The sequence below is a fragment of the Chelonia mydas genome, chromosome 5 (assembly GCF_015237465.2).
Source record: "Chelonia mydas isolate rCheMyd1 chromosome 5, rCheMyd1.pri.v2, whole genome shotgun sequence".
In the NCBI taxonomy this organism is placed as follows: Eukaryota; Metazoa; Chordata; order Testudines; family Cheloniidae; genus Chelonia; species Chelonia mydas.
Window position 1 is genome coordinate 63,666,988 of NC_051245.2, and position 27,408 is coordinate 63,694,395.

Sequence of the window (27,408 nt, forward strand, 5' to 3'; positions counted from 1 at the left end):
CGGAGAACTCCTACCAGTCTGAAGTCAAAGTTTTTGGATGAAAACGTTTCTAACACCAAAGACACAACAGAAAATTGAAGGACCTGCATGGGACTCATATCCTTAATTGTATTTGTATGTTGGTTCAAAGAAATTTGCATTACAAGTATCCTTGCATCTTTTCATGGAGGGAATCCATCTGGCACCAAAATTGAGGAAACCTTCAGGAAAGATGACTCAGGTTCTGGAGTGATGCTGATGTCTGGTGAAGCCACAAAAGAACCTTTTGGAGCTCAAATTCAATTGTAAAAGTTCCCATCGCTGAGGATGCTGTAGTTATGCTTTGAAGATTGTCCTGTGGTTGAAACTGTCAGTGCAGGCTTTGATAAAAGCCATTGGTACCAACAAAGGAGTCACTGATGAAGACCATCCTGAGTGCTCCAGTACTGAGAGGAACAGCTTTTCTAAAGCTGGTTCTAAAAATAAATAAAGTAGATGATCTTCCCTAAAGATCTCCTTGCCGAAGACATAGAGACGGTGTCTGAACTGGCCTTCTGTTATAGTGTGGCACCACCTGCCCAGGTCCTGCTTTTTTCTCTCACTGGCTGCAAGCGTTCCTCAGAAGAGCTCCTCTGCACTCTTGAGTCCTGGTCCCAGAGATAGGGCTCAGAAGCAGGAAAAGGACAGAGTCAGAGCCACAAGCTTTCAGGTGTTACTCACCAACAGAAGGTAATTCAGAAGGTAATTCAACAGAAGGTAACTCACCAGTAAAACGTATTACCTCACCCACCCTGTCTCTCTAATATCCTGGGACCAACAAAGCTACAACAACTCTGCATAAAGTCAGAGCCACTCAGTCCTCAGGCAGCAAGGATCCGTGACTGCTTTGGTGGATTCTTCTGAGTTCCTTTTGTCTTCTTAACTGCTCCTGAATCAGATGTCACATCTCTGGTCATAGGAGTGCTGGCAGAATGAGTTATGAAAAAAGAAGCCTCTGTTATCAGGTCTGTGACCTGAGTCCAACATAGCCCTCATGGACCTTTCTATAAGAAAAAGAATCAGTTCAGGCTGCTTCTTCAAGGACTTTCAAATCGCTCACTTAGCAATGATATATTCCTCACCCAGGCAGTAATGTTATGGCTGTTAGTCAGAAGAAAAATCCCCCTAGAAGAGGGACATGGCTTGAAACCCAGAACTATATGTTCTGATATAAACTGTGCTCTTTTCTCTTTCTATTTTTAATCTACTGCCTACAAGCTAAATAAAATAGTAATCAAAACACTAACTCCTATTTATAAAAAAAAAGAATTACCAACGATCAGTTTAATTACTAAGTAGCAAGGTTCCTACAGACTAACACTATGTTGTTCCAACTCACTGCCTATGGCAGTTCAAAGGAACTGAGTGGCGACTGGGTCACTGTGCCCTTTATGACCTCAAATGGGGGAGAAGTGGGGGGACATGTGACAGAAGCATAAGCATGCGCAATCCCTACTAGATGCTGCTAAAGTCAACATTCCAAACCGCTGTGCTGGGCACAATGGACACAATTAGTGGGAGCCACATGTGCAGTAACGCAAAGAACTCAAGTTCTTTCACTAAACGAATTTATTAAATGAACTTTTTAAGTGAAATGATAGCCCTTCTAAGGCATACCTTTTTTGTTAAAGAAAACACATCACTAAAGGCAACTAGACAACAGCATTTTCTATGGTATTTTTTTAAAAACCCAGCATTTCATCAAATAATGCAATATTGAGAGATGCTCTATGAAATTGTCTTTAAAAATTCATTTTTTAATTATAGAAGAAAAGGTGTCTAACTAGTTCCATTTCTTATTTAACTTCTTGGAACTCATTAACATGTTTCCTCTCCCAGGCTGCATTTCAATCAAGAATGAGATTGTAAAACATAGGTATTAGTATCAGGAAGGAGAAATTACATATCTGTTGTTGTCTAATGATTTATTACATGTCTAATATTGTTGTCTAATCTGCAAGAGAATTACAGATTTGGGATTATGCTTGGCTCAAGGGCAGTGAGAACTCAGATAACATTATATTTTACAAGATTATTTAAATCTCACTCTTACCACACACTATCATTGCTCTAGTCCATCAGTTCCTATTCTGAGCAAAAGGGGGAAAGCATTAAAAAAATTGTAAAGCTGTATCCACACCTCTGCACTGAAAGTGGATGGGAGAGTGTAAATCCATTACACTATTCATCCTCAGAGAACAAGTTATTAATAGTTGTATGTTTCCAAAAACAGACTAGTTGCAGTCTTCACTCTTGAGGACAAAAGATTCAGGTATGAGTCTCTAATGTGGTCAAGAATTAGCCAAAGGTCAGTTAAATGCAAAGATTCCTCATGGTGCAGTAGTAACAGGAGTGAACAGTAAAATGCTCTTTTGGCAACTCCAAAGCATAGTACATCCAAAATATGTATGTTGTATCTAGAGAGAGATCCCATAATTTAAGGTACATAGGTTGCTGTACATCTGTAACAGAAAGGTCAAACCTGGATTCATGCCCAATGTATGATGGAAGAGTAATGCTTTGAAAAAGTATAGTCAGTCTAACTTTAGAAGTCACATCACGTTAAAATTAGTCTCCTGAAGTAACCAGAGATATACAGGGATGGTTCATATAAGCCTGACTACTGACAGAAAAAAAAAAACTATTTCAGCTCTTTTAACCCACTTTAGATAAAAAAGCCTACAAAAGCAGTTTGCTATCTGTATGTGTTGTGAAAGTCTTTCCATGATTTATCACCAGACATCCGAATCTCCCATGAGAAGGAGGAATGTCATAGTTCATTCAAGCTTTGTTGTAGCGAACATCTGAAGTTTGATTTTCTTTTCAACTGTTGACTGCCTCTCCTTCCCGACAAATTATTTTGACTGGAAGAAAGTTTTCAGAGTGAGGTTTTCTAAACATGACTCGAAGATTCCAGTCTTCTCCCAGAGTAAACCAGATACTTTGATTACATGGCTCAGTGACAGACTCGGAAGCTTATTCAAGACTCCATGTTTTGAAGGAGTGGAAGTGCCCTGAACACCACTTGACTGTGGTTAAAATTATACTCTATGTACAAATAGAAGATCACTATGTAACATGTATACTTTTGCCACTATCTAGTATCTATTCCTATAGTCTTGTCCCAAAACAGTACTGGAATTATTTCCCATGCAAGCCTCTGTGTAAAAGGAAGTGAGTTTTCTACATTTCTATGAAGCTGTTAGCTCATTTGTGAGTAGGTCAAAGTATCTCAAAATTATGTAAACTAACATGCAAAGAACAGCTAAAAATCTTGCATTGACTTTATTGTTTACCTTACCAAAAGAGCCACTGGAAAATCTTTAAAATTTTTCCCAATATTCCTGTCTTCAACAAATGCCTCACTTCCATCATGATGAGTTTCAGAAATTTTTTCAGATTGTACTTTTGCTGTACCTACAGAAGAATAAGTTTATTTTACACAATGAAAATAATGCGTAACTTAGTGCTTGTAACAAATTTATCTTTAATTAAAGTGCAGTATTACAACAAATGCTCCATTTCCCAAAAGAGGAGACATCATGCAGGCTTTGCTAAACACTGCAATAATGCAGAGTGAAAAAGCAGATCAATAATGCATTCCTATGGAAAGTAGAGCTCTGCTGAGAGCAAAAACACAGCAAAAATCACAGCAAAAACGTCAACAGCAAGCATGAGAGTTGTTGGTGTTATCAGGCCCAGCAAAAGAAATTTCAGACTCACTGAACCCCGTCCTGGCCATTTTACCCCATCTATATCACCTTTCTGCCCCCATACTTATAACTCGCCTCTTCCTTCTCTCCTTTTTTCTGTCATTCCCCACACAGACAGAATGTTTTTTTAAAAATATTTTGGGAAGAGCCTATCCTCTTTGTAATACTAGCTGTACTAACAGAAAAGGTTTTATAAGGTCTATAAGCCTGTCCTAGGATACTTAGATCCATGCCTCACTGCTCCACCCATAGAGCAAGGCAGGAGGTTGAATCTGAATCAAAGGCTACAATGCAAGACTGACTCAGTAGGAGTTGTTGGGTGCTCAGCACTCAAAGTCAGCTCATTTATTTAAACACCTAACTATGGACTAACTATGGACTTGGGAGCCTAATGTGAGGCACATTTTCTTATAAAAACTTTAGCCATCACTTCTCTTATTTCCCCTGCCCTCAGCCTATTTCAACGAGACCCTCAATCCTCCCCCCAGTCCTATTTCCCATTAAACCTTTCAAAAATCCTCCCACGGTCAATTGTCTTCCTCCTACCCAACAAGCCCTCTAGGATTTCACTGCTTACCTGTTACACAAGGCTTAATTAATACCCTAACTATAAGGCATTATGCCTGTTTTACAAATGGTACACTGAAAGTACAGAACAATTAAATTATTTGCTCAATGTCACTATGACAGGGCAGAGCGGCCCTGCACTGGTATCCCAGGAGTTAACCCTTCCTTCCTAGCAGAGAAAGCCACACCCCTGAGGCTCTGCTGGGCATGCTCCACCTGGAGAACAGGTATAAAAGCCTGCAGAGCTACTCAGTTGGGGCTGACCACCAGAGGGGAAGGAGGCATGCTGCCAGCTCCTGAGGTGGGACTGCCTGTGCTCTAGGATCCAGAGGCCAGCCAAGCTGGGATGCACCTTGGTGCCCAGATGGAGTACGTCACAGGAGGTGAACTGACCAGAGGACCCACCCTGAATTGGAGAACCTGGAGGTTATGGTAGGAAGTGACCCAGGGGAACTTTAGAGGAAAATGGTGTTTGAGCTGCACGGAGGCTTGCTGTGTTTTGGGCAGATCCCCACCAAGATGGTGGCAAGGAGAACTTGCCACTATCAGGGACCTGGGTTGGGACCCTGTGAAGAGGGTGGGCCTGGGTCCCCCTACTACCTCCCCTAAACACACCATTGGAATCATAAGGATTCTGGCCATGCTACACTATCTGAAAGGGGTGATTATATGGATGTTGGCCATTGGGCCACACTTCCCTGACACTTGGGGCAAGTTACATGGACTCCAGCTGCACTATCCCACTTGTGAGGGGGGAGTTGTATGGACCCTGGCCATTGGGCTGCACTGCTCCAATGCTGGGAGAAATTTATATGGACCCTGGCCATTGGGCCTCACTGCCCTGACACTTAGGGCAAGTTACATGGACTCTGGTGGCTAGGCCACACTACCCTGCCTGTGGAGAAGCTGGGGGAGTTATATGTACTCTGGCCATTGGGCCACACTGCTCCAATGCTGGGAGTGAGTTATATGGACTCGAGCTGTTAGGGCACACTACCCTGACCAAGGGGTGATTGCGTGGAGGGGGGCCATGAGGCTGCATCGGGCCACCCACAGAGAGGCAAGCATGTGCATTTGGTCATGGCAAGGTTCTGACACTCCATCCCACCCCTGCCACAAAGGGGCGGTGCAGTGCCAGGTCTGCCGCTGTCACACAGTAAGCCAAGTGAGTGGAACAGAACCTCAGAGTGCCCATTCCCACTCCACTGATGTAGCCACAAGCCCATCTCCCTCCTAATAGTTGGTTGATAATTAACACTTACCTGGTAAGTGCTTTGGAAAACACGAAAAAGGTACTATCAGAAGCCATGTTGCAAAACAGCACAAGAGAAATGCTATCCACCAAGCTCCAAGCCACCGTGGGTCATCTGAATCAATCTCTGTGCTAGAAAAGATATTTGGAAAATGCAGATTTAATAATGACATAAACATCTTACTAGTCACACAGAATATTGCCCCAAATTATTGTGGCTTTAAAAGCTATGCACTCAGTTTCTCCCATGGCATTAGGAGAGAGCCTCCAAATACTAGGTGTTTCCTCATTCTTTTCTAGACCTATTAAATTCAATTTTACTTTTTTTGTATAACAAAGCACTCAGCACATTATAAATATAATCAAGTCAAAATGGAGACCCTTGAACCAGAATGTACTGGACTGACTAACAAGGGAGCAATGAAAAAATCAGGTCTTTGTAAAGTGCAATGTCACCACCACATCACTGATCACTAAATATATGTTAATACTAGTCAAAACAATTATGAATATCTTTAGCATCAGTGGATTTTTACACAAGGCAAATGTGAATTAGATACTAGTCCCATCACATTGAAGTTGCAGAACTGAAGTCACAAAGTCAGAAAATGCAAAAGCAAACAGCAACTATAACTCAGCCAAATCAGGATTGTAGGAATTGCTATATTGGATCAGTTCAATGATCTAGTCCTGTATCCTACTGCATTTCAGTAACAGATTCTTCAAAGAAATCCCCCCTGTAATGGAAAATTATGCAATGACATGCCCGTGGGAGAGGTTTCTTCCTAATCCCAAGAAGTTAGTAGTTTATGTCCTAAATCATTGAGAAATGATAACCCATACAGATTTTTTTACTGTATCTAATGTTACTGTAGAAATCCTGCAACATAACCCCTGAAATGAAAGAAGATCCCATTCTTCCTATTACCACTAAAGGAAGTCTCTGGACAGAAACTGTTCATGTGCTGAGAAGGCAGGTTTGGGCTTATTTTAAGGTTGATAAACAAAAGAAGTAGTAACCACCATCTCCAAAAGCTGGAACTAAACTCATGCTCCTGATTATGAAGGAGTAACTTTTCCTTGCAGAAAAGGTTAGAGTTTAGGTCTCTTTTCTTGGAAGTTCTCAGGGAAGACTAGATTATTGCCTAACAGGTCAGAGGGTTTCTCAAAAAAGTCCACAAAAACAACAACCTTTATGTTCTCTGAAAGAAAGAGCTATTATATGGAGTGGAGCTGAGCTATTTCCCTCCTCATGGCAAAATCCATAACCCTCAACAAAGCCATAGGAAGTACCCAAATATTTTAGTAGATTACCATTAGCAACAAGGGATCAATAAAAATAGCACTCTGTTGGTTGAACAGAAGAAAACAAGAACACTGTCTTGCCTTGTTTGAAGAGGGACATCAATATAGATATTAAGCAGCTGCCCTCCCAATACATAGCCAAGGGCAGGACCCAGCAATGACATTGCATAGCCAATTCCTAAAGGGAAATAAAAAAGAATTTTTCATTTCATGTCTCAGCAGAACATACAGTTCTAAAATGTAAGGTTAAAGAAAAAATTAAGCCTGTTTCAGATAACAGTAAAGGTTCATATACACAATAAAATACAAAAAAGACTCCATGGCATTTGCAGGGGAAGGAAAAATTGCATTTATACTTTCAGTGTAATGATTTATGCAAGATTTTTAGAAACCAAAATATACATTTGTTAATTATATTATTAATATATTTAACATGATCTCTTACAGCTATTAGTCACAAGACAAGGTGGGTGAAGTAATAGTTTTTATTGGATCAACTTCTGGGTATTTGAGTGGCCCATTCCATGATGCAATCTACTTCTCTATAGTGTCCTTGTCTGGTGAAGGTGGTTTTAAGTGTGTTAAGGTGTATATCCCAGACTTTCTCCTCAGAGCATATTCTGTGCTTGGGTGTAGATAAATATTTTTGTGTTTGGGGTGGTTATTAGATCAATGAAGGTAGGTGTGGTGACCTGTGGGATAATTGTATATGATGGTCAGTAGGGTTCACTGTTGAAGCTGATTTTAGTGTCCAGGAAGCTGATGCTAGTGTGGGAGTATTCTAGAGAGTTTGTTGAATGGATGGTGGTGGTTGAAGTTGGTGGAAATCTATGGGAGATTTTAAACCGTCTGTCCAGAGGATAAAAAGATCATTGATATATCTCAGGTACATGACTGGTTTCATGGTGCACTTATCCAGAAACTCTTCTTGAAGTTCGTCCTTGAAGTTGGCATATTGGGGAGCCATCCTGCACCCATGGCTATTCCCATGGTTTGGGTAAAGTGTTTGTTAGTGAATGTAAAACTGTTAGGGGTGAGGATGAAATGTATGAGTTTGGTAATGTGTTTGAGGTAGATATCTGAGGGTTGTCCATTGTCTTGTAAATATTTGAGCCAGGCAGCTATGCCATCATTGTGAGACATGCTGGTGTAAAGGGAAGTGGCATCCATGCTGGTGAGGATAGTGTTCTGAGGGAGGCTGTTAATATTGCAGTTTGGGGAGGAAGACAGTTGTGTCCTGGAGGAAACTGGCCCTTGTGTGATGAGTAGTTTGAGGATGGTTTCTATGAGTCCCAATATTCCTTTAGTAAGAGTGCTGTGGCCAGATAGGATGGGTCTGCCTGGGTTCCCTTGTTTTTGCATGCTGGGAAGCATATAGAAGGTCCCTGGGTTGGGTCGTGGGAGATGAGTTTGTATAGTTTCTCTTCAAGTTGTTTGGGGAAGGAGTTGATATCCTTAAATTCCTGGGTAAATTGTGATGTTGGAGTCATCTTTACTCTTCCATACCACCAACTGTAAAGAACAGAGTCTTTTGGCCTCATTAATGTAGTCGTCATGATTGAGGACTACAATGAGACCCCCCCCACTGTAACTTAGGGCTTGGTTACACTTGCACGTTATACCGCAATAAAGCCGCCCAGAGCGCTCTACCTCACTCCCAGTCCACACTGGCAAGGCACGTAGAGCACTTTGACTCCCTGGCTAGAGCGCTGCTGGTACTCCACCTCTCCGAGGGATAACATTTGCTGTGTATTGGGTGAGACACTGCAGCGTCAGTGTGAATGAGGAGTTACATTATAGCGCTCTGACCTCCGGAAACTTCCCATAATCCCCTTAAATCAAGTGGCCTCTCTTCTCATTGCTGTGAAATCGGCAGGAATGAGGAAGTGCCCTTCCAAAGGTCTGTTTCAGACCAGCGGGCTGCTTATCTGGTCCCAGAAAAAAGTTACTGTTTGCTTTGAGTGAGAGAGTCAGGGGGGAGGAAGGGGTCTGAACTTACAAGACAGCACGCTGACACTCAGCACCCCAAAAATCCACTCTCCCCCCACATACACACAACACACTCCACCCCACCCACTCCCCATTTGAAAAGCAGGCTGCAGCCACTTGAACGCTGGGATAGCTGCCCATAATGCACCGCTCCCAATGCAGCTGCAAGTGCTGCAAATGTGGCCACGCCACTGCGCAGTCGGCTGTCAGTGTGGACAGATTGCAGCGCTGTACAAAGGCTGGTTTAACCCAAAGTGCTCTACGTCTGTAAGCATAGTCATACCCTTACTAACTTTCTCTTTCAGTTCTATGACTGCAGGGGTGTTAATGGGCCATTCTACCTTGAATTGTCCCTTACAATATGTGCTAGCTATCTATGCTAAACAATCTATTATACCTTGCATTTTGCTGTGATGCTCAAAGTACCTTTTCCAGACCTGAAGAAGAGCTCTGTGCCTCGAAAGTTTCTCTCGCCAACAGAAGCTGATCCAGTAAAAGATATTTCTTCATCCACCTTGTCTCTCTAAAATCCTGGGACTGATACAGCTACAACTACACTGCATGCACCTATTATTTAAGGCTTTCTTCTTCCTCAAAAGAGTTTCAAATCTGTAAAAGTAGGTTTGCCTTTACACAATACCAGATTTATATTACCGCATGCATTTTTGCCTACAAAGAGATGTTATATAGAATAGAAAGCTTGCATTCCAACTGTGTGAAAGAATTGCACAGCAAATAGCTAAGTGTTTGAATTATATGGCCACTTCTCTCTGTGTTTCAAAGCACTTGAACCTTGCCATGCTAGGTAGCATGTCTACTATTTTTAGTCTTAAAGATAAATGTGTAAAGTAAAAAATACCAATCTGAGTGCTTAAATTATTAAGAGAACATGTAGCCTGGAAATTCTAAATAAAAGCATTATAGAAGTAAAACAAAAGTACTTTACTTTTTAAAACTACCATGACCAGAAGTCAGGTGTCTGTGTTAGCAGCTCTGTTAGCAGTAATATCCCAAACATTTGAAGCAGAGTAAAGACTACAGCTCCCTGTTTCCTTTCAATCTGATTCAAGAGCAATGGCACTGTATGTTTTCAACACATCTTGCGAAGTCATTGGCGGGGGAGGAGGCAGGGGCAACTAGTCTCACTGAAGACAGCTCTTTTGTCCACCCAGAGAAGCAATACAGATGGTTCTTTCCCTGCAAAGCTAGAGAGGAGAAGAACAGGCTTTCTTGATTTTGCCTTAGGGCATGTCTATACTGTAAAGAGATGCTTTCTTAACTCAGGTTAGCTAACCCATGTTGGTCAACTTGATTAAAATAGCAGTGAAGACATGACAACTCTTCTTTTAACTTGTGTCAGCAGCTTGAGTTCATCCCTATATACTTTAACTTGAGCTGTTATTATGTCTCCAAGTTACTATGTCTTCACTGGTTTCAGAGTAACAGCTGTGTTAGTCTGTATTCGCAAAAAGAAAAGGAGTACTTATGGCACAAGTACTCCTTTTCTTTGTCTTCACTGCTATTTTACCCAAGTTAGCTCACCTGAGTTAACACACTTTTTTCCTCTACTCAGTATAAGTATACCCTTAGTTTTTTTAGGCCTAATAGCCACAATATCAGAGTATCATAGGCACAGGAGTACAGAGACAGACACTAACTTTCAACCAGATATTCATGACTGATTACGCAGAAAGGACTGTTGCTAAAATCTGTAACTTTTTCCATTTTGCTGCATCAGTGATCTGGCCCAGCTGTGCAACTTCCCTGTAGGCTGAAATTTCTGGATTGAATTTGTTAGGGATAGGATTGGGTTTCTTAACTATTCAACACTATCTGAGTATCCCCTTAGATTCCAAGGGTGAAATATTGGCCCTACTGAAGTCAGCTGCAAAACTTCCATTGACTTCAGTTGGGCCAGGATTTCTCCCCAATTTGGTAGGACCCTTAGGTCCAGGAGACTTAGGATAAAATTTTAAGGACCAATGATCATGAATGGGAACTCTCTAAACTCTGAGCATGTGGGGTGGGGAGTTTTATTTGCCTAATAACTGCTGGACTACATCCTAAAATGTCAGCGGAAATCAAGTTACTTTCCTTTTCATACCAGATTGAACTTTGGTTTTGCTGGTTTGGTATGCACTTAAAATGTGCAAATGGAAAGGAAGAATGTAACTTAACTCTTAAAATAAATTTGGTAAATACCTAAAAAATCATGCTTGAGTGCCCTGCATTTTTTGTGCCAAACAAAAGTTTAACTAAAAACAGGTGCCTTAATTCAAAAACAAAATGTAAAACATACTCTAAATCTGTCAAGAATAGCAAAAATATCCTGCAGGCATCCTGTAATAAATTAATGCATCCGTGTGTAGAGTAATAAATTATCAGCTCAAACGTGGAAGGATTAACCTAGTTACTAAGCCATTTGTTACATTTCCCTTCTAGTTTTGTTGTGCTAAAATAGGCTGCTTTTTAAGATGACGCTACTTTTTTTCTTCTACAAGTCCAGATGTTAATCTGAAGTCTTCTAGACCCATGTCACCAACTCTTCACACACTGGCACTTTAGATTTGGTTTTAGAGCTAGCGATGAGATTTAACGAGCAGGTACATCTTGTTTTGATTTCAAAATAAACTACTCTGGAATATTTTTGCAACACTTTCCTGCCCTACAGAGATTTGTTAAATATTCAAGTGTGGGTCACATTCTTCCCCCTTAATCACATGAGCAGCCCAATAGACTTTAACAGGTCTGACAAAAAATAGACAGGATTAGAGTACTCAGAATCGCTCTATTGATTATGTAATCATCAACAATTCTTAACAACTTTCACTTTAAAGTTCAAGGTACAGTACAAGTTTAATTGACTGATTCGTTTTGAGGAAATCAAGTAATTTTCAAAGGCTTGCCTAGAGCCAGTGGAATAAGGGTTACAGATTTAAGTATTCTGGATGGAAGTTTGGAGACAGAACTGAAACCTTAATTAAATCTAATTACAGAGTTAGTTACATGAACTGTCCTGTAGCAGATTAAGAGAACCTTGGGCAATTTTTCAACACAATATACTGCTTTTTAACCTGAGGGGAAAAAATGATTGCTGAATGCACAGGTAAAATATGGTGAATGAAGGAATTCTTTGGGCAAGTGTGGAGGAAGGCTTGAGCCAGTGTGAAGTAGAGAGAAAATGTGAGTTGCCTTGTCATAAAGTACAGTCTGGAGCAGAGGTAGTCTCTTGATTACACTAAGCTGCTGAGGGGACACCAACACCCACAGAATCACCCCTCTGTTGGCACCACAACCCTAATCCCAGCATGATGCAGAGGGAAAATGTGTCTGGAGAGTGAGCCTACCCTGCATTCACCCTGAAGCAGCAGCTCCTGTTCCACAGGGCTGGTCCCAGATCCCTGCTCTGGGCATTGCAACCCTGTATATGGGGTAATAGCGCCATTCAGGTTTGGTCCAACCCACCCCTCCAGCATGATGAAATGGTGGCTGGGCCAAATTGAGCAAGTGGCATTACGGCCTTGTGTACAGGTCGTAGCACCACACAGGTTCCACCTGGCCATTCCTCATTCATAACAGGGGGAAGTGGGCTAATCCTGAGTGGTGCTACAATTCAGTGCACCAGGTCGCAACACCCAGAGCAGGGAGCTGGGCCCAGCCCTGGGGGACAGGAGCCACTGCAGCATGAGTGCAGAGCAGTCTCGCTCTCCAGTCTCCTTCCCTACCCAAGGCTTCAATTCCATACTGGGCTGAGAAAAGTGTATGCTTGCTACCTTGGTTTCCCATAGGTGCAGCTGAAATCACAAACCCATGCTAAAGCTGCCCTTGATCTGGAGAGAGACTAAAACCAGTAGCTGCATAAGAAATGCTATACAGAACACTAGACATGAGAGAGTTAAAAGGGAGGATGGTGAATACTGAAAGTCTGCATAAACAATCTTTGTTCTATGCCTGAAGTAAAGGCCTGCTCTGCCGTAATCCCCATATAGAACCTTCACCTGAATAAACAATTGTAGAATGTTATGTTCAGGTGAAGCAATCCTTCCCACACTGACCAAATACTCACAGGGGAACATAATTCAGCAGCCACTTCTTACTGTATTGTTTAATGGCTGTATTAACAGTTTTAGCTCCTGACTTTTATTTGAGAGCAGATGCCAACTTAGATAGTTTAAACTTAAGCAGTTTAATACAATGTTAAAACCTCAGTTTCTCATCTCATCAAGTTGGTTACATATGAAAATAAAAGGAGTACTTGTGGCACCTTAGACTAACCAATTTATTTGAGCATAAGCTTTTGCGAGCTACAGCTCACTTCATCAGATGCATACTATGGAAAATACAGAAGATGTTTTTATACACACAAGCCATGAAGAAAAGGGTGTTTATCACTACAAAAGGTTTTCTCTCCCCCCCACCCTACTCTCCTGCTGTTAATAGCCCAGCAGAAGCAGCTGTCCTATCTCAGGGCCTCTCCTTCTGCCCCTCCACCCCACGAACATGATATAGTTCTGTGGTGACCTAGAATCCTCTTTTCAACATCTCCAACTCAAGGAATATTTCCAACACACCTCTGAACAACATACTAATCCACAGACCTCCCTACCAACGCTACAAAAAGGATTCTGGGCGGACTCCTCCTGAAGGTCAAAACAACAGACTGGACTTCTACATAGAGTGCTTCCGCCGACGTGCACGGGCTGAAACTGTGGAAAAAGCAGCATCACTTGCCCCACAACCTCAGCCATGCAGAACACAATGCCATCCACAGCCTCAGAAACAACTGACATCATAATCAAAAGGGCTGACAAAGGAGGTGCTGTTGTTCATATTCCAACCTATTCATGATGACAAGAGGCTGCTCTGCAGCTCTCCAACACCACTTTCTACAAGCCATTACCCTCTGATCCCACTGAGAGTTACCAAAAGAAACTACAGCATTTGCTCAAGAAACTCCCTGAAAAAGCACAAGAACAAATCCGCACAGACACCCCTGGAACCCCAACCTGGGATATTCTATCTGCTACCCAAGATCCATAAACCTGGGAATCCTGGGCACCCCATCATCTCAGGCATTGGCACCCTGACAGCAGGATTGTCTGGCTATGTAGACTCCCTCCTCAGGCCCTACGCTACCAGCACTCCCAGCTATCTTCAAGATACCACTGACTTCCTGAGGAAACTACAATCCATCGGTGATCTTCCTGATGACTATGAATGTAGAAGCCCTCTACACCAATATTCCACACAAAGATGGACTACAAGCCATCAAGAACACTATCCCCAATAATGTCACGGCTAACCTGGTGGCTGAACTTTGACTTTGTCCTTACTCATAACTATTTTACATTTGGGGACAATGTATACCTTCAAATCAGCAGCACTGCTATAGGTACCCGCATGGCCCCACAGTATGCCAACATTTCTATGGCTGACTTAGAACAATGTTTCCTCAGCTCTCGTCCCCTAACGCCCCTACTGTACTTACGCTAATTTGATGACATCTTCATCTGGACCCATGGAAAAGAAGCCCTTGAGGAATTCCACCATGATTTCAACAATTTCCATCCCACCATCAACCTCAGCCTGGTCCAGTCCACACAAGAGATCCACTTCCTGGACACTACAGTGCTAATAAGCGATGGTCACATAAACACCACCCTATACCGGAAACCTACTGACCGCTATTCCTACCTACATGCCTCCAGCTTTCACCCTGACCACACCACACGATCCATCGTCTACAGCCAAGCTCTGCGATACAACTGCATTTGCTCCAACCCCTCAGACAGACAAACACCTACAAGATCTCTATCCAGCATTCTTACAACTACAATACCCACCTGCGGAAGTGAAGACACAGATTGATAGAGCCAGAAGAGTTCCCAGAAGTCACCTACTACAGGACAGGCCCAACAAAGAAAATAACAGAACGCCACTAGCCATCACCTTCAGCCCCCAACTAAAACCCCTCCAATGCATTATCAGGGATCTACAACCTATCCTGAAGGATGACCCAACACTCTCTCAAATCTTGGGAGACAGGCCAGTCCTTGCCTACAGACAGCCCCCTAACCTGAAGCAAATACTCACCAGCAACCACACACCACACAACAGAACCACTAACCCAGGAACCTATCCTTGCAACAAAGCCCATTGCCAACTATGTCCACATCTATTCAGGGGACACCATCACAGGGCCTAATATCAGCCACACTATCAGAGGCTCGTTCACCTGCACATCATCCACCAATGTGATATATGCCATGTGCCAGCAATGCCCCTCTGCCATGTACATTGGGCAAACTGGACAGTCTCTACATAAAAGAATAAATGGATGCAAATCAGATGTCAAGAATTATAACATTCATAAACCAGTCAGAACACTTCATTCTCTCTGGTCACTCGATTTCTGATCTCAAAGTGACTGTCCTTCAACAAAAAAACTTCAAAAACAGACTCCAAGAGACTGCTGAATTGGAATTAATTTGCAAATTGGATACAGTTAACTTAGGCTTGAATAGAGACTGGGAATGGTTGAGTTATTATAAAATAACGTATTTCCCCTTGTTTATTCCTTCCCCCTTCCCACCCCCCACTGTTCCTCAAATGTTCTTGTTAAACCCTGGATTTCTGCTGGAAATGGCCCACCTTGATTATCATACACATAGTAAGGAGAGTGATCACTTTAGATAAGCTATTACCAGCAGGAGAGTAGGGTGGGGGGAGAGAACCTTTCGTAGTGATAAACACCCATTTTTTCATGGCTTGTGTGTATAAAAACATCTTCTGTATTTTCCACAGTATGCATCCGATGAAGTGAGCTGTAGCTCACGAAAGCTTATGCTCACATAAATTGGTTAGTCTCTAAGGTGCCACAAGTACTCCCTTTTTCTTTTTGCGAATACAGACTAACACAGCTGTTACTCTGAAATATGAAAATAAGAGGTTGGGTGAAGTGTTCAAGATACTGTGGGGTTCGTCCTGACCCACCCTATTAAACACATAAAATAGCTATTCAGCAAATTTCCATCCTGCTGAAACAATAAGCATAGCCTTGTCTGTTTCCAAAACATCTACATGCCAACCATTACAGCAACCACTGCAGAAACGACTGCTATATAAAGTCATCAGCAAGCAAATCTGTTACTTCAGCTCCTTAATGAGAAGTGTTGTGTTTACAACATTTATGATCACTTTCTACTAGCAGATTTTTTAAATTACAATATTTATAAAGACAGGTTTCAGAGTAGCAGCCGTGTTAGTCTGTATTCGCAAAAAGAAAATGAGTACTTGTGGCACTTCAGACTAACAAATTTATGTATTAGTCTCTAAGGTGCCAAATACTCATTTTCTTTATAAATATCAAAGTATTCATTCAATCTTTTGCTACCAATTTAAATTTTAAAACAATATTACCTATGTAGAGAGAAGATTTGTGTTTTGGGACACTATCATCAATGAAGGCGGTGCCCAAGGTGTACAGGGGAGTTCCTCCAACTCCCAGTAGCAGCTGTGCCAGGATGAAGACATAGAGGTAGTTGGAGAGTGAAGACTCTTTGGTATTGCAACTGAAGTTAGCAATGTTAGTTCCTGATAATTGACAGGTATCTAAAAAACACATAGAGACCATTAATAAAGTACAGTTGACTGACTCATCATATAGCTTGTGTTTATAAAGGTGAGGAAGCACCATGTATATAATACATTCTGTAGTTAATAGCACAGGATTACTCTGCTCCTAGTCTTCTAATTCCAGCTCTTTTAGAGTTTTCCTGTGAGACATCAGACATATCACTGAGCATCTCTGTGCCACAATATTCCCATATGAAAAATGAGGATATTCCCCTACCAGACAAGGGAAAGTGGGAAAATGGCTCATAAAAGTGGGCGGCTTTTTAATTTTTGATTGCCCAAATACCCTGAATTAAAACTCTTGTTTAGAGGATGAGTTCTGCATGCAACAAGATATCAAACAGAATTCTCTGATACCATTGTAACTTGCAATGCTCAAAGTTAAAGAACAAAATATAGAGAAATGTGTAATTTAAAACCGAGGTTATTGTTTAATCAGTGCTCCAACTGATATGGAGCAATACTGATAGGCACTAAAATGCCCTCCACTGCTTAACTAAGTCTTAGAAGATTGAGGAAAGGGGATAGAAGAAAAATCTTTTTAAAAGATTCAACCACCTTCCTCTCCTGAAAAGAGGGGAGAAAAAAATTAGGTTTGTAAGAAAGTGTTCCTATTTAATCGGTTACACCCTAGCAATCTCCCCATGACAACAAATGTCATTGATTTAATTCCTAGAATGAGGAAACTACATTACTGGAATTTCTCTTTTTTACACACACACAGCAGAAGAAGGAATTGTGTTAATGCACAACTTTTTTCAGATACAAAAGTTAGTTAGCTTTTCCTTGCTTACATGCATTCTCCCCTTTTCATCCCCTCTGGGGTATTACTGCTTTTCCACAGACATCAAACAGCCTTAATCTTATTTGACAGAATAGAACAAGAGTATGTGCAGCGTTCTTTGCAAATGTCTGTATATACACGTGCAATCCTGAAGAGGAAAAATCCCACTCATTTGACAGAATGGCTGTACTGGGTAATTCTTAGCTATTGTAAAAAAATGTTTTAGAACTCTTACAGTAAAGAGTGATATAAGTAGGTTATGTTTATCCACAGAATACAGAACAAACATTCAGAATCATCCCTCCAGGAGCATGACTAAATACCAGTTTCTACGGTGCTGTTTTATAAATTAAGCCAAAGGGTGCTTTTTGACCCTACCAGTGCTAGCAAAGGAGCAATGTAGCTGGCACAGTATTTCATTAACAAGCAAGCCATAAATTCAGCATCAGAAGAGAATAGAAATTATCTAGTGATCATTCAGAACCAAACATGAATTCTTGAAGACTTGGCAGAAAAAGCTACTATGATGAAGGCTGTCATCCTTTTCCATTATAAACACCTTTCTTTAAAGAAAAAAAAAGTTTAAGGTGCCATATAAATTCACTTCAGATTGAAACTTCATACACTAGTCTGGTCAATGAGCAGTATTTTCCTACTACACTTTCCATTAAGTCAGGTGAGGCAATTTTTCAGTTTTTAGAGAATTTGTTACTAACAAACCTACACACACATTGTACCCAATGCTCCTTTCAATTTACACTGTAGGAGAGGGGCAGCTCCTCTTGGGGCATAGCAGGTTTCCGAGCAGAAACCCATGCAGAAATTAACATTAATAAAAATGGCATGGGTATTACCATCCCTCTCTCCTTAGGGTAGAAGGTAGAGCGTGCAGCCATGGTGGAAGGATGTAGAGTACTCAATGGCAGTAAAGCTCTTAAGGAAGCTGCTGTAGGGGGAAGCTGCTGTAGAAAGTAAGGCAACCTCAGGGGCAGCTGGGAATAATTGGTTCTTCCCTCTTTGAAAGGACACATCCTTGCGGTTGGAGGGAAGAACTCAGCACCAATTCCTCTACACTCACTGGGGGACCGACACATGGCGATCAATGCATTAGCAATTGATTTAGCGGGTCTAGTGAAGACCCGCTAAATTGACCGCAGGTCACTCTCCCATCAACTCCTGTACTCCACCTGAATGAGAAGCACCAGGGGAGTCAACAGGAGAGCATCTCCCGTCAACGTAGCATAGTGTGGACTCTGCAGTAAATAGATCTAAATACATCAACTTCAGCTACATTATTCACGAAGCTGAAGTTGTGTAATTTTAGATTGATCTCCCCCCATAGTGTAGACCAGGCCTCAGTGAGCCTCCGTATTTTAAGTTATTGTAGTATTTTTGAACAGGAGCAGAGCATTAGAAACCTTTTTAGCCCTTTTAATTAACCCAAAATAACCCAGGTTTTTAGCAATAGATCTTGTGTTCTTTACCATGAAAAAAGATCTTTTGGCCATTCTAAAAGATATTAGAAACAGCACATGAATACAATTCAATACTTTTCAAAGCCTTTTTTATGAAAGTGTATGTAGTTTTTCTAAAGTCCAACTGACTTCAGGCTAACTTTGTACATATTCATTTTGTCTAATGTGTCAAACTTTATTCTATAGTACATGAAGCGTTTTTATGGTGGGATACATTGTAAAGATTTTACTTTTACAGTATGCATTAACAGCTCGTAAGTACTGCAATATCTCCTCATATGTGATGACCCAGAAAACATTTGTAGTTGTACATTAATGCTAGATAAACACAGCAAATAGGTAAAGTTTATCCGAGTTCTAGCGAATTGAAAGATAATCTCACTGTTCCCTTTAAGGTGTGTGTGTGGGCACACAGATCCTAAACCCTGCACACATGTTGAAATACCACGTGCACAAAAATTTGCACAGAAGAAATTTTGGGGGCACACAGCCTGTCAAAAATTAGAGGGAACACTGATCTCAGTAGTATGCAAATTGAATTATTTTTTATATATGAACAGCAGATCGTGTCTGGCATTATTCAAGACCAATAATCAAGAGTCCTTGACTAAGAGCAAGCTAATAATCTAAGACAGACTTAAGAGACACAAGATATCCTCTGAGATCCAAAAAAACTACCTAAGATACTTACATTAAAAAAAAATCCTCCTTTCCCCACCTCCACCATCCATGTGTGAATGTCATGGAGAAGTAGGTTTTTATGGAAGACTAATGAAAAAAATGGGGCCTGAGACAAACTAGATCATTCCACACACAGAGGCAAGATAGGAGAAAACCAAATAGACAGGAGTGGGCAAAGGACACAAAGGGATGTTGGAAACCGGCATCATTGTATATAGTTAACATCAAAAAAGTAAATTAAACACAAAAGAGGGTACTAAAATCATTAAATTTAGATTTTTTTGAAGGCACATTAAAGTGCACAATACATATAGCTGTGCACAAGAGATAAATGAGACACTAGATCATATGCAGTTTGCCATTACGTGTACATAAATTTTGGCCAAAAAAGTTAAACAGAGCTTTTATTACACCATGAACTAGCGTTAGGAAACAAGTTCTCCCCTTTCAAAGATTCACATGCCTAAAGTTCCTAGCACCAGAATAGTTCTATGTGAACAGGGCAAAGGAATGTACACCAGTCTGTTCTTTGCCTTGTTTACTTTTGGGAGAACTGTCTATGTAGTCAGTTCAGCCAAAACCCAGCCAAACAGGGATATCTAAATGTAATTTTCTGTCTTAAGTACATTGTTCTGTTTATCCATTACAGATGCTGTTTTGTAGTCAATTCTTTAAAGAACATCATCATAAGCTGTAAGAACAATTTCCATTTGAATACCCAGGATTCCAATAGCTTAAGCAATATATACATTTCACTACTTGGTAATGCACAATCTTTGCCTTTAAATATATCCAATTAACTATTGCAATCAAAATATTTAATCTATCAATAAAACCTACACTGATATTTATTAAAACATTTACAAAAGGGGAGCCAAGGTCCTGGGGTTTTTTAGGAAAATATTTTGATTACTCTGCTTATATAAAAAACTGCATTTTTATTTGCAACCATCTGCCATACAATGACACACTCTTTATTTATGGGATTCTGCTAAAAAAAAAATTTAGTTTTGTGCCTAGCAGGTCCTGAAAATTCACCCAAATGAACATCAAGATGTTCACTGTAGTTGTTTGGTTTTAAATAAATTTACCCTCAAGTCACTTTTTTTAATGGAACTATTTTTACAGAATTTGCAGCTTTTTAATATCTTAAGGCACATTAATCATTTATTTCACACAATTAGGCTTTCATAATATTTAGCCATTTGACACTAAATCTAATTACATTTTCACTAACATTTGATTTTGTTTTCTTCCTTTTTGTAAAAAAACATGATTGTCAACATTGAGAGACCTAGAGAATGAAGCCCTCCCTTTCACACACAGCTTTGAGTAGGCAAAGCTAGTGCAAGCTCCTCCACAATGCTCAACAAATAGGATTCATCCCTTTTCTAGAAAGGCAATCATGAAGCTAAGAGGGAGTTCATTCTCCTGCTTCTATGAATTTGTGGCTTTTCTAATGACACTACTGAGAAGTAGAGAGGAGGCAGAAAGCAAGGGAAGGGGTTTAAATCCATGTGGTAGTAGTTTTGTTTATAATTTTAAAATCTTACCAAACTGATTTCACATAGGCCACTGAACAATCCAAAAATGAATTTTCATCCAGATCAGATTGGGAGGGACCATCAGGGGAGTTTACCTTCCTCTGAAGCATGGGACATGACATAAATGGGCCACTTGCTGGTTTCGACTAGAGTAAATGGTGGATGCTCTGTAAATTTTGTCCCAAGTAAATCTGTTCCCTTATAATATGAAAGAGCTATACAATATTTAAGGCTATGGATAGATGTTCAACCAAGTACTATTCTAGGATTTGCATCCTTTTCACTATACTTTTTTTCTAGTGCTTAGGAGTAAAGCTCACATCTTTAAACCCATGGCCTTCAGCTTCAAATGATTCCTTAGCAGGAAGCTGATGAAGCACAGTAGGACACAAAGTCCATCAGCTGAGAGGATGAGTAGAGATCAGGAGATATTCAAACAGTGTGGGTGGCTTGAAGGTACTTAATGTAAACAAAATCAATAAGTATTTTGCCACTATATGACAAGGATGTAAGTTTCTTTTTCCATCTCCACCCTTGATAAGTAAAAATGCTGCAGACATATGGTCTGTCATTGATTGTGAACTCAGTAGGAACATATCTCCTTCGCAGTCAGTTGGCTCTTCTGAACTTGCATGCTCCCAGGATGCTTTATCTTGACTAAAAACAGGAGTACTTTTGGCACCTTAGAGGCTAACCAATTTATTTGAGCATAAGCTTTCATGGGCTACAGCCCACTTCATCGGATGCATAGAATGGAACATATAGTAAGAAGATAGATATACATACAGAGAACATGAAAAGGTAGAAGTAGCCATACCAACTGTAGGAGGCTAATTAAGTTGAGCTATTATCAGCAGGAGAAAACTTTTGTAGTGATCAAGATGGCCCATCTAGACAGTTGACAAGAAGGTGTGAGGATACTTAACATGGGGAAATAGATTCAATATGTGTAATAGCCCAACCACTCCCAGTCTCTATTCAAACCAAGTTAATGGTATCTAGTTAGCATATTAATTCAAGCTCAGCAGTTTCTCATTGGTCTAGGCTGAGGCATCCCACCATCAACCTCAGCCTAGACCAATCCACACAAGCGGTCCATTTCCTGGACACTACTGTGCTAATAAGCGATGGTCACATAAACACCACCCTACACCAGAAACCTACTGACTGCTATACTTATCTAGATTCATAGATATTTAGGTCAAAAGGGACCATTTTGATCATCTAGTCTGACCTCCTGCACAACGCAGGCCACAGAATTTCACCCACCACTCCTGCAAAAAACCTCACACCTATATCTGTGCTATTGAAGTCCTCAAATCATGGTTTAAAGACTTCAAGGAGCAGAGAATCCTCCAGCAAGTGACCCATGCCCCATGCTACAGAAGAAGGCAAAAAACCTCCAAGGCCTCTTCCAATCTGCCCTGGAGGAAAATTCCTTCTCAACCCCAAATATGGCAATCGGCTAAACCCTGAGTATATGGGCAAGATTCATCAGCCAGATACTACAGAAAATTCTTTCCTGGGTAACTCGGATCCCACCCCATCTAATATCCCATCACAGGCCATTGGGCCTATTTGCCATAAATATTTAATTACCAAAACCATGTTATCCCATCATACCATCTCCTCCATAAACTTATCGGGTTTCATCTTAAAGCCAGACAGATCTTTTGCCCCCACTGCTTCCCTTGGAAGGCTATTCCAAAACTTCACTCCTCTGATGGTTAGAAACCTTTGTCTAATTTCTAGTCTAAATTTCCTGGTGGCCAGTTTATATCCATTTGTTCTTGTGTCCACATTGGTACTGAGCTTAAATAATTCCTCTCCCTCTGGTATTTATCCCTCTGATATATTTAGAGAGCAACCATATCTCCCCTCAACCTTCTTTTAGTTAAGCTAAACAAGCCAAGCTCCTTGAGTCTCCTTTCATAAGACAAGTTTTCCATTCCTCGGATCATCCTAGTAGCCCTTCTCCGTACCTGTTCCAGTTTGAATTCATCCTTCTTAAACATGAGAGACCAGAACTGCACACGGTATTCCAGGTGAGATCTCACCAGTGCCTTGTATAACAGTACTAAAACCTCCTTATCCCTACTGGAAATACCTCTCCTGATGCATCCCAAGACCGCATTAGCTTTTTTCACGGCCATATCACATTAGCGGCTCATAGTCATCCTATGATCAACCAATACTCCAAGGTCCTTTTCCTCCTCTGTTACATCTAATTGATATGTCCCTAGCTTATAACTAAAATTCTTATTAGTCCCTGAATGCATGACCTTACACTTCTCAATTAAATTTCATCCTATTACTATTACTCCAGTTTACAAGGTCATCCAGATCCTCCTGTAGGATATCCCTGTCCTTCTCTAAATTGGCAATACCTCCCAGCTTTGTATCATCCACAAACTTTATTAGCACACTCCCACTTTTTGTGCCGAGGTCAGTAATAAAAGATTGGTCCCAAAACCGATCCTTGAGGAACTCCACTGGTAACCTCCCTCCAGCCTGACAGTTCACCTTTCAGTAGGACCCGCTGTAGTCTCCCCTTTAACCAATTCCTTATCCACCTTTCAATTTTCCTATTGATCCCATCTTATCCAATTTAACTAATTCCCCATGTGGCACGGTATCAAATGCCTTACTAAAATCTAGGTAAACTAGATCCACTGCGTTTCCTTTGTCTAAAAAATCTGTTTCCATCTCAAAGAAGGAGATCAGGTTGGTTTGGCACGATCTACCTTTTGTAAAACCGTGTTGTATTTTGTCCCATTGACCTCAATGTCCTTAACTACCTTCTCCTTCAAAATTTTTTCCAAGACCTTGCATACTACAGATGTCAAACTAACATGCCTATAATTACCTGGATCACTTTTTTCCCTTTCTTAAAAATAGGAACTATGTTAGCAATTCTCCAATCAGACAGTACAACCCCTGAGTTTACAAATTCATTTAAAAATTCTTGCTAATGGACTTGCAATTTCATGTGCCAATTCCTTTAATATTCTTGGATGAAGATTATCTGGGCCCCCTGATTTAGTCCCATTAAGCTGTCTGAGTTTTGCTTCAACCTCAAATATGGTAATGTCTACCTCCATATCCCCTTCCCATTTGTCATGCTACCATTATCCCTAAGATCCTCTTATGAAAGTCTAAATCCTCTTATTATCAGTCTTACTTTGCCTCAGTCTTTAATATTTGTTTAGATATTGGGCCATGCCTAGATTATCCTTGACCTCCACTCCATCCTCAGTGTTTAGCAGTCCCACTTCTTTCTATATGCCTCCATCCAGGACACCACATAATCCATTGTCTACAGCCAACCTCTAAAGACTGGTTCTCAAAGCTTGTTCAAGGAAAGCCCCTAGCACACAGGACTGGTTTGTTTACCTGTCGTGTCCACAGGTTCGGCTGACTGCGGCTCCCACTGACCACGGTTGCCGCTCCAGGCCACCGGGGGCTGCGGGAATGGAGGCCAGCATGTCACTTGGCCCACGCCACTTCCCACAGCCCCCATTGGCCTGGAGCAGTGAACCGCAGCCAGTGGGAGCTGCAATCGGCCAAACCTGGGGATGCAGCAGGTAAACAAACCGGTCGGGTGCACCAGGGGCTTTCCCTGAACAAGCAGCAGACCGGCTTTGAGAAGCACTGCTCTAAGATACAACTGACAATCCCTCAGACAAACACCTACAAGATCTCCATCAAGCATTCTTACAACTACAGTACCCACCTGCTGAAGTGAAGAAACAGATTGACAGAGCCAGAAGAGTACCCAGAAGTCACCGACTACAAGACAGGCCCAAAGAAATAACAGAACACCACTAGCTGTCACCTTCAGCCCCCAACGAAAACCTCTCCAGCGCAACATCAGATCTACAACCTATCCTGAAAAATGATCCCTCGCTCTTACAGATCTTGGAAGACAGACCAGTCCTCGCTTATAGACAGTCCCCCAACCTGAAGCAAATACTCTCCAGCAACCACACACCACACAACAAAAACACTAACCCAGGAACCTATCCTTGTAACAAAGCCCAATGCCAACTCTGTCCACATACTTATTCAAGTGACACCATCATAGCACCTAATCACATTAGCCATGCCATCAGGGGCTTGTTCACCTGCACATCTACCAATGTGATATGTGCCAGCAATGCCCCTCTGCCATGTATATTGGCCAAACCGGACAGTCTCTATACAAGAATAAATGGACACAAATCTGACATCAGGAATCATAACATTCAAAAAAAAAAGTCTGAGAACACTTCAACCTCTCTGGCCACTCAGTAACAGACTTAAAGGTGGCAATTTCGCAACAGAAAAGCTTCAAAAACCGAATCCAACAAGAAACTGCTGAGCTTGAATTAATATACAAACTAGATACCATTAACTTGGTTTGACTAGAGACTGGGAGTGGCTGGGTCATTACACATATTGAATCTATTTCCCCATGTTAAGTATCCTCACACCTTCTTGACAACTGTCTAAATGGGCCATCTTGATTATGACTACAAAAGTTTTTTTTTTTCTCCTGCTGATAACAGCTCAACTTAATTAATTAGCCTCTTACAGTTGGTATGGCTACTTCCATCTTTTCATGTTCTCTGTGTGTTATATATAGTCTTACTATATATTCCATTCTATGCATCTGAAGAAGTGGGCTGTAGCCCACGAAAGCTTATGCTCAAATAAATTTGCTAGTCTAAGGTGCCACAAGTACTCCTGTTCTTTTTGCAGATATAGACTAATATGGCTGCTACTCTGAAATTTATCTTGTCTCAGTGCTCCAGTTTTTGTATCTTCAGAACCACAGGAGTAGACTATCTTGTAATTATATTATTTATATATATTTAACATTATCAGCATTTCTAATAGTCATTTTTCAGGAATTTGTGACTCAACCATCAAAGTTTCACTCAGATCACTGGCAAGGTCTGTACTAAAAATCTGCAAGAGGGTATGTGTGCTGGAAGTGCTTGTATATTTATGCAGTCAGGAATGCCACATGGCACTCCTTATCAGTAAATCATTGAGTTAACACACACACCTTGAATAGTTAATGAGTACAGATTATAGATTGTATTCTGAAGAGAGATTTTAAAATTGAGACTAAACCAAGATAATTACTTATTTTAAGTAATCAGCCAACCTTTTTGAAAATCGTACAGCTAGTTTTACTTGCCAGTTTTCACTGCCTTTTCTCCATAACATCTTTTCCGCCCTCATAATTCAAAAGCAGCACCATCACCACTGCACTAAATCTATATCTTGAAGAGGCAGACTCTTGAGATTACAGTGCTACCCCATGCAATAGTTCAATATATGCTTTCTTTGTTTAAACCCATGATATCCCCTTGGAAGGTCATCTGGAATTCTAAATTACTTACAGAAGCAAAATGAAATGTCTGATAACAGAGCTACCATAGCATTTCATTACAAAACAAAACAAAAATGGAAAAAAACAAAACTACAGAGCACCTGCCACAATCTGGTCCAAGTAATTTTTTATATAAAACACTGATTAGAAAGAAGAGTTGAAATCATTCCTCCTCAGTCCCATCTTTTATTTTATTTGATAGATTGGTTAGGTTTTTCTGTTTTTACATATCTGTGAATTTATTTTGAAAGGTATTTATAATAGAGCACAGAAATGTGAAGTCTCACAGCCATAGAAAAGATACACCACTCCAAAGTATCCCAGCTGTAAACTGGGATAGCCAACATAGTATCTGAGGTAAGAAAAGGTGAGGGGCAAGAGAATAATTCATTCTCTATTCCCCTTCAGTTCTTGGTGTCCTTGTTGAGTCTTCTAAAAAGGTAATCAACTGACAGTTTTGGAAGTAGGTTTTTTTTTTTGGATTAAGATATTTGTCCACTAGAAAGAGATCTGAGACATTTGACTTAAGCCACATACTTTATTAATAGTAATTAAATACTATTTTAAATTGACAATCCTGAAGATGGGTAATTTAGTTCATTTGAAGTTATACTCTTTGATTCAACATGCACATATTTAATAAAGAAAAGCTATCCTAGAATTTCCTAGTTTCAATTATAGGAATTCTAAAGTACTTATATTGCCCCCATCACAGTGTCTGAATGTCTCAATTTTTTTAAGTTTAGCTATCATCACAACACTCCTGTGAAGTACGGAAGCATTGTCCATTTTACAGATGGAGAATTAATGCACAGAGAGGCTAAGTGACTTGTCCATGGTTACAGAGGAAATCTGTGGCAGAGCTGGAACCTGACCCCTCATCTCCCATGGTCCTAGCTAGTACCCTCACCACTGAACTCCTCTATCACACTAAGTGCACACGTAATTAATTGGGAAGACTAGAGATTGGGAAAATTGCATCAGTGATTATTTTTAAACTAACTGACCAGAACAGACCATTAAATCTAAAATGCCAATATTTTAAATTTCTCAAATGACAAGGGA

General features: G+C 40.7%; 1 protein-coding gene across 3 annotated transcripts in view; it reads right to left on the reverse strand.

The window, feature by feature from the left end:
* The window catches only part of SLCO4C1 (solute carrier organic anion transporter family member 4C1), a 96,019-nt gene that overhangs the window by 34,015 nt on the left and 34,596 nt on the right, over positions 1–27,408 (reverse strand). For 2 of the 3 annotated variants that reach the window (XM_037903306.2, XM_037903307.2), the window contains 4 exons: positions 16,264–16,455; positions 6,937–7,033; positions 5,561–5,682; positions 3,320–3,435 (listed from right to left, as the gene is read on the reverse strand). In XM_037903306.2, coding sequence (XP_037759234.1) covers positions 3,320–3,435; positions 5,561–5,682; positions 6,937–7,033; positions 16,264–16,455 — 527 coding nt within the window. The remainder of the gene's footprint in view (positions 1–3,319; positions 3,436–5,560; positions 5,683–6,936; positions 7,034–16,263; positions 16,456–27,408) is intronic. The other variant, XM_027825788.3, reaches the window with a different exon arrangement.